The sequence below is a fragment of the Limulus polyphemus genome, unplaced genomic scaffold (assembly GCF_000517525.1).
Source record: "Limulus polyphemus unplaced genomic scaffold, Limulus_polyphemus-2.1.2 Scaffold1385, whole genome shotgun sequence".
NCBI lineage: Eukaryota > Metazoa > Arthropoda > Merostomata > Xiphosura > Limulidae > Limulus > Limulus polyphemus.
Window position 1 is genome coordinate 89,067 of NW_013666995.1, and position 7,679 is coordinate 96,745.

General features: G+C 32.9%; 1 protein-coding gene across 1 annotated transcript in view; it reads right to left on the reverse strand.

Moving 5' to 3' along the window:
- LOC106463358 (synaptotagmin-15-like) overlaps positions 1-7,679 on the reverse strand; it is a 36,808-nt gene that overhangs the window by 19,308 nt on the left and 9,821 nt on the right. The window contains exon 2 of the mRNA XM_022390841.1: positions 3,102-3,282. Within this exon, the coding sequence (XP_022246549.1) occupies positions 3,102-3,282 (181 nt within the window). The remainder of the gene's footprint in view (positions 1-3,101; positions 3,283-7,679) is intronic.

Here is a 7,679-nt window from a genome sequence, read left to right on the forward strand (position 1 = left end):
TGTAATATCTATAGTGTGAACACTTTGTTGTACATGCGTTTAACTTGTTCCGAATATATATATATCATTTGAAAACAAGTATAAAGTGTGTGCTGTTTATTCATAGTTGAATTTATCGTTAATAAGCCACAGACACCTACTGTAGAGAATCCTAAGCCCAAAAACAACATAGTATATATATTTATACTATAAAGAAATATAAGTAAAAGCCTTTTATTTTGACAACTGGCAAAGAATTATATTTTAAAATTCTGACAGTCATCATTACATGAAGATTATAAGACAATATTTACACCCACTTCAATTATTTAGCATCATTGCTTGAAGGCTGTAAGACAATTTCTACAATGACTCTAATGATTCAGCATCAAAAGGTTGTAAAAACCTAGCTTATATTGAATCAACATCACTGCATGAAGGTTGTAAGACATCCCTTTTATTGATTTCAGTGCTTCATCATCATTGGACAAAAGTTACAAAGTATTGTTGGCAGTGACTCTAGTAGTTCTTCATCATTATGAAAAATGTAAGACACTACTTACATATTGGCTCTAGTATTACATCAATTTATTAAGATTTCAATGTTCTGCATGTAATAACTTTAGTAATTTTGTGCTGTAATGCTTTCATCTTGTAACCAGCGTTGAGATCATTTTCCTAATTTTATCATCCAGTCACCAAAGAATGCAGATTTTTACGAATGAAAATAATATCGTATTATAGTGGTGTCAAACGTCTAAGATGACGACGTAGAGAGTTTTTAAGACGTTATGTATAGGGGTAGAGTCAAAGTACTTGTGTAAAGACCATTCACAGAGTTGTTTAATTGAACAACTTTATTATCAACCAGCTGGAGTACTCGTCCCCTGGACGGAAGTTATGTAAATTCAAGATTAATGAAATGTTATCTTAAGACATGAAAAGTTCCTTCCCTTATATGTAATTGTAAAAAAAAAACGTAAAAACGCCCATAAAACCCCGCAAAACACAAAATGTGAAACCGCAAGTTTGCACGTATATCCGCATGAATCCAGTAAACTTTCATACAAAATTTGGTGAAGATCCATTCACAGGAGGTGAGATAGTAGTACAAATTGCAAAAACGCCCATAAAAACCATAAAATGGCAGATGTAAAACTGAAACTGTGTATTTGTGTCCTCCATAGACCCAATGGAGCTCCATATCAAATTTGGTGAAGATCCATCCAAACTCTGCGAAGTAGTTACATGGGCATACAACAGACAGTACTATTATATCTATATAGATGCACGTCAGTAAACTTGGTATCAAAATGTAGTTTATAATTCAACTATCGATATTATACGAGTTCAAATTTCTTAATTTCCAAAGGACATATTTAAATAAATTCTCAATCTTCACTTCTCTGTATCACGTGACACTTATTCTCACCAAATTGGCCATTTAGAACTTTCTATTTTACCCCTTTATGAAATTCTAAGTTTATAGCCTCTAAGCTTCTTGCTTTACTGAGATATAAATAATAAAATAAACTCCATATACTACGCTCCTCCTCGCATATCCTGCTTTTAAAAAATGTCATTAATTCTCTCTGACATTTGCCATTAGACTATTTCTAACCAACAGAAAGGGAAGATTCCAATTTGCTGACTTCTGCGAGGTTCAAATCGTTCAGATGACAGGTTTTTGATAAATTGTTTCAGTTTTATTGTCTGCCGTCGCTGGTGCTCAAGTCGACCAGCTATCGAAATTATTTTAACCCATTTATAGCTCAATTAGAAACCCAGTTAAGTTATAGTACTTTTAGAATATCCAATTATTTGTGTGTGGCAATATTTTGTATTATAAATTAAATAGTTGAATTAAAAAAAAATCATCTGTGAAATAACACTATCGTTACAAAAAAAGTAGGCCTTGTGCGTGTCGAGATATTCTTTTGCGAGTACAAAAGCTTGAAAAAAGTGAAGATTCAAGACTTAAGTACCAAATTTTTTGTTTTTGGCATATGTTTTATTTATTGTTATAAGGTTAACCAAAATATAAAAATTACAAACTTATTAGAGAACAAAACGTGATACACACACGTGATCGTGTTTTGTCTTCTTCACCTCTTTTCACAGCCTGGAAAGCTAAATGTAAGGATTAATAGTTATTCAATAAACATCACATACTTCCACAAGGAAATATTCTGATACCAAATACAGTGGAATTACAATGTCAGAACAAGGTATAAACTACATATTAAATCTATATGTAGTACCAAGCATACATATAGCATGCTGTGTAAAATCAAGTTAGTGAAGTAATGAAGCTCTCAATGTGAAACTGTGTACGGGCGTGGTCATTTTGACCAACTTTGTAATCACCACGTAACCATGAAACTAAACAAATTATAACTGTGAAGCTACTAAGTATATATTTACGAAATTTAGCAAACATTATAAATTTGATGTACACAAAAAAGCAGATTTTTTAATGAAGCTTTGTTGCTAAAGATTTGTTTCTAAATTTACGAAGCCTTTACTGAGTCAGTCTGATTTTCATATTAAGAATATGCTCCCTCCAATGGCTCAGGTTAGGTAGATTTAGCAATACGATGCGAGTAGAGAGTGATATATTAACTCGCGTGTATCAGCTAATCGTTATTGTAGTCTCTTATCTCACTTGGAATCATATCCACGAACGGCCATGACCTACTGATGTAGATTGTTAAAGGTGTCGTATTAATTGCACCAGCGTCATTAGACCAACCACATAAAACAATAACATGTTCTTGGGTGAGATGGCCTGATAAACGCGTTACGTTAATAGTAACACAGACAGTAGATCAACTTAAAAATATAATAGGATGTCTTTAATAGCACTTTAGCTTATTGAAGTAATTCACACAAGTTTAATGAACATAAACGTTTTAGCATTATGTTTAACTGTAAAAAATAGATATGGCGCATATAAACTAGCTTAATGAGTTGAACTTTATCATAATGGGTGAGTCGCTGTACTCATACTTAATATAACTGTGTTTCGTCATCACTATTTAATTTAGTCAGAATTTGATAAGCGTTTTCTTTGAACAAAAAAGGAAAATACCATAATTACTTTTAGACTAGCAATTACTTACGTAATACAACCATATATAGATGCGTCCGCTGACTTTCTTGAATAACGTTCAACTGCAGAGTCTTTTCCAAGCTCCTCATAGCTTCGTTGACGTTTCCATCGTCGATATATGGCAAAACCAATTATGATCGCAATGACTGAAGCAAAACCTACTGCTCCCAATGTCAGTAAAAGAGGATGTCCTGGAAAATATGTTTAAACCACAAATAAACCAATTATGATCGCAATGACTGAAGCAAAACCTACTGCTCCCAATGTCAGTAAAAGAGGATGTCCTGGAAAATATGTTCAAACCACAAATAAACCAATTATGATCGCAATGACTGAAGTAAAACCTACAGCTCCCAATGTCAGTAAAAGAGGATGTCCTGGAAAATATGTTTAAACCACAAATAAACCAATTATGATCGCAATGACTGAAGCAAAACCTACTGCTCCCAATGTCAGTAAAAGAGGATGTCCTGGAAAATATGTTTAAACCACAAATAAACCCACAACGAAAGGAATTTAATGGTCTATAAAATATCTTTAGAATAACATTATGATTGCATTTCTAGTTAAGGTTTTTGTAAACTAAAACTTTTTCTACTGTAAATTAAAGATAGGTTACAATAACACAATAATACATCTCTCAGTAAGCCAAATAGTTTGTTTGTTTGTTTACAACAAAGCTACTAAGGCTATATTCCGCTGTCCTTAGTTTTGAACTGCCTACCAGAGGAGAGGGAATCGGCTGGCAGCACTCACCGCCAACTCTTGGGCTATTATTTACCAACGAATAGTAGGGTTGGCTGTCACCTTATAACGCACCCACGCCTGAACGGGAGAGCATGTTAGTTGCCCGGGTTCGATCCCGCGACCCTCAGATTTCGAATCAATTGCCCTAAACGCCAGGTCAAGCCAAATCAAAGAGACTAAGACTAACTCTGTTAGGTCTAATACGATCGAGAACAAATAAATTAGACCTAACTGTGCCATTCTGATATAGGTCTAAGACTGAAACCAGTATCGATATACCAATCAATATATTTCGAGAGTTCAAGAGTCACACAATAATACTTATTATTTTTCCGAGTTTATTTTAAAATGTCACAATGTTTAAAATAATAATGTATTCCACATTAAATTATAGGGACTAAAAGTGAGTCTCGAGTAGGGAATAATTTATTGTATGCTAAACCACATGGACTAAAAATGGGTTGCATAAAGGAATAATGTGTTCAACAGTAAACTCAGAGACTAAGGATGGGTTACAATAAAAAATATCGCATCAAACTAAGCCACCAAGACCAATAGAGCGTTGCCATAAGGGAACAATGGTTACTTAGTTGCCTACAGAAATTAGGGGTGGTTCACAATAAGGGAATAATTAATTTCATATAAAATATTAGAGACTAAACTTGGTGGGTATTCCACAGTAAACCACAGACAATAAGAGTGGGTCACGAATAAGAGACAAGACACACAGAAGTCAAAACGCTAAAAAAAGACACACAGAAGTCAATATAAGGTAATTAATAAAATAAGTATAGCAGAAGGTGGCTATTTGGAGCTTGCACGGAATAATTGGATCTATAAAACTAGCCTATTAAACCCCAGAAAGAAAGGAAAACTAGCCTATTAAACCCTAGAAAATAGGAAACATGGACAAAAGGAGAATGTAATATATCTTCGTTGCCTCTCTTTTATTAGCAATAATGAGTGCGTGTTGAAGTACTAGGTCTAATAATTCGATGTTACAAATTTCTAAACATGTAAGTGTTCAAACTGGTTGTGTATAACATAGATCTTAATAGAATAATATTCATATTACAGGAAGAGACAATGTGTAAGAAAAACGTTTCAGTGTTATGGTGTTAGCTTTTAGTACAATGAGTTTGTAATTTTGTACTAGATACTGTTATCGTGTTTGTAATACTGTGATATAGACAGTAAGAGACGATATGTAAGAAAAACGTTTCGGTGTTTTGGTGTCAGATTATGCTGTTATCGTGTTTGTAATATCGTACTATAGACAGTAAGAGACGACGTGTAAGAAAAACTTTTCATAGAAAACACAGAAAGTAAATTATGTAATCGACATTGTTTCTGAACTTATTTTTGTAAGAAAAGTTTAAGCCAGATGTTTTGGAGTATATTCCTTAATAGCCAGCTTACACGTGAACACTGTCATAAGATTAATTCCATCTCAGGATCTACGACACTCTCGTAGCTGATCGATGAAATTCCCAAAGGGCATACAATAACTTCTATGTATTTGATTGAATTTAATTATTGTGTTCGTAATAATCTCTTTCGTAACTGTCAGGGCAAAATAATGATCATTGAAAAAGCATTTGAAAAAAACATGTTTACTGTGGATAACACATCTTGAGCTATATAGGATGTGTTAATGAATAGCAGATGACTCACAAAATAAGTTAAAAAATGTGTGTCACTGGGTAACAAATACGTCACAATGAAGAAATAAAAACGTCTGTTACCTGGAACAAATACGTCACATTATAGTAATGAAAACGTGTGTTACTAGGTGAAAAATACGTCACAATGTAGTAATAAAAATGTGTGTCACTGGGTAACAAATATGTCACCATGTAAGAATGAAAACTTGTGTTACTGGGTAACAAATACGTCACAACGTAGTAATAAAAATGTGTGTCACTGGGTAACAATACGTCACAATGTAGAAATACAAATGTACGTAACTGGATGTTAGATGTGGAAAACAAATGTGTTGCAAGTTGAAAACGGATAAGAAATGTGTCACAAAGTGAAGATATAACCCTATTCTCATGTAAATCCATGTCATGAAATGTGTGTCACATAGTAAGTGGATAAATATGTACTTCTAGGTAAGAAGTGTGTCACAAAGAAAACATAAAAATATGTGTTACTGAACAATAAGCATGTCAAATAGTGGGCATAAGAATAGGTGTAACTAAATAAGAAATGTGTCACAAAGTTCATAAGGTTACGTGTTACTAAGTAACGAATGTGTCAAAAGGTGAATATAAGGATATATGATACTGGTTAACAAGTGTGTGAAAAAAAAATGAATATAAGGATATATGATACTGGTTAACAATTGTGTGAAAGAAAGTGAACTTCAGCAGAAATGTTACTGGAAAGTAGATGTGCCAAAATATGTGTTACTGAAGAATGGATGTTTAAATACGAATATGAAGATATCTTTCACTGGCTAACAGATGTGTTGTAAAGTAAACATAACGATAAGAAGTGTTTCATAAAGACGTACCGAATAGCGACTGGATCAGAAGGTTCAGACAGGCACAAATGTCTTTAGATAACAGAAGTACAACGACTACGTGTTACCAAATAACACATGTGTCACTAAATGAAAATACGGATGTGTGTTACTGAATAATAAATGTGTCACAAACTGAATATATACGCGAGTTTTATGAATAATACGATATGTGTCGCTGATTTAATACAGTCGACAAATGAGTTTATAAAAGTTTAATTCAAAAGTGATCTGATTGTAAAGGCACCTTTGAATTAATAAAACACTCTTGCAAAGTGATTAAATAGCATGTTGAATAATGATCATTCAATGAACCAATTAATGCATTTATATACTGTATTGTAAATAACATGTTGAATAATGATAATTTAATAAACCCATTAGTGCATTTATATACTGTATTGTAAATAGCATGTTGAATAATGATCATTTAATGAAGCTATTAGTGCATTTATATACTGTATTGTAAATAACATGTTGAATAATGATAATTTAATAAACCCATTAGTCCATTTATATACTATATTGTATATAGCATTTTGAATAATGATCATTTAATGAACCTATTAGTGCATTTATATGCTGTATTGTAAATAGCATGTTGAATAATGATCATTCAATGAACCTACTGTATTGTAAAATTAATAAGATCTTCCAATACCAAGTTTATTTCAACGTCGTACAACAGGCTGCCCCTGTAAAAGAGCTGTTGGAGCGGTATCTTACAGTTATGTTGTGAAACCCACCCTTGTATTATTAGAATCTACTCTGGTTATGTATATTCCTACATCTTATTTTTACAATTTTTAAATTTCAAAACTTAGATAAAACCATCACTTCACCCAAGTAAATAATCAAATTATATTGTTTGTACATAACAACTACCAAATCAAATGAGTTAGAGTTCAAACTTAAGCTTATTTTCACTTTTCAGATTGTTTATTTGTTTGTTTTTATGCGCAAAGCTGCAAAATGAACTTCTGTGCTCTGCCCACCACGGGTATGGAAACCTGGTGTCAAGCAGTATAAGTCCGCAGACATACCGCTGTACCACTGAGAGGGGGGGGGAACACTTTCTAGATAAAGTTCATGTAAAACATTTTTAGTCAATCATTTGAGGTTAATACAGATCAATAATTATGTACCAATAAGTCGAGGGCAACAAAAACAATAATTGTTTACCAACAAATCGAGGGCAACAAAAACAATAGCTGTTTATCAACAAATCGAGGGCAACAAAAATAATAACTGTTTATCAACAAATCGAGGGCAACAAAAACAATAGCTGTTTATCAACGAATCGAGAACCAATTG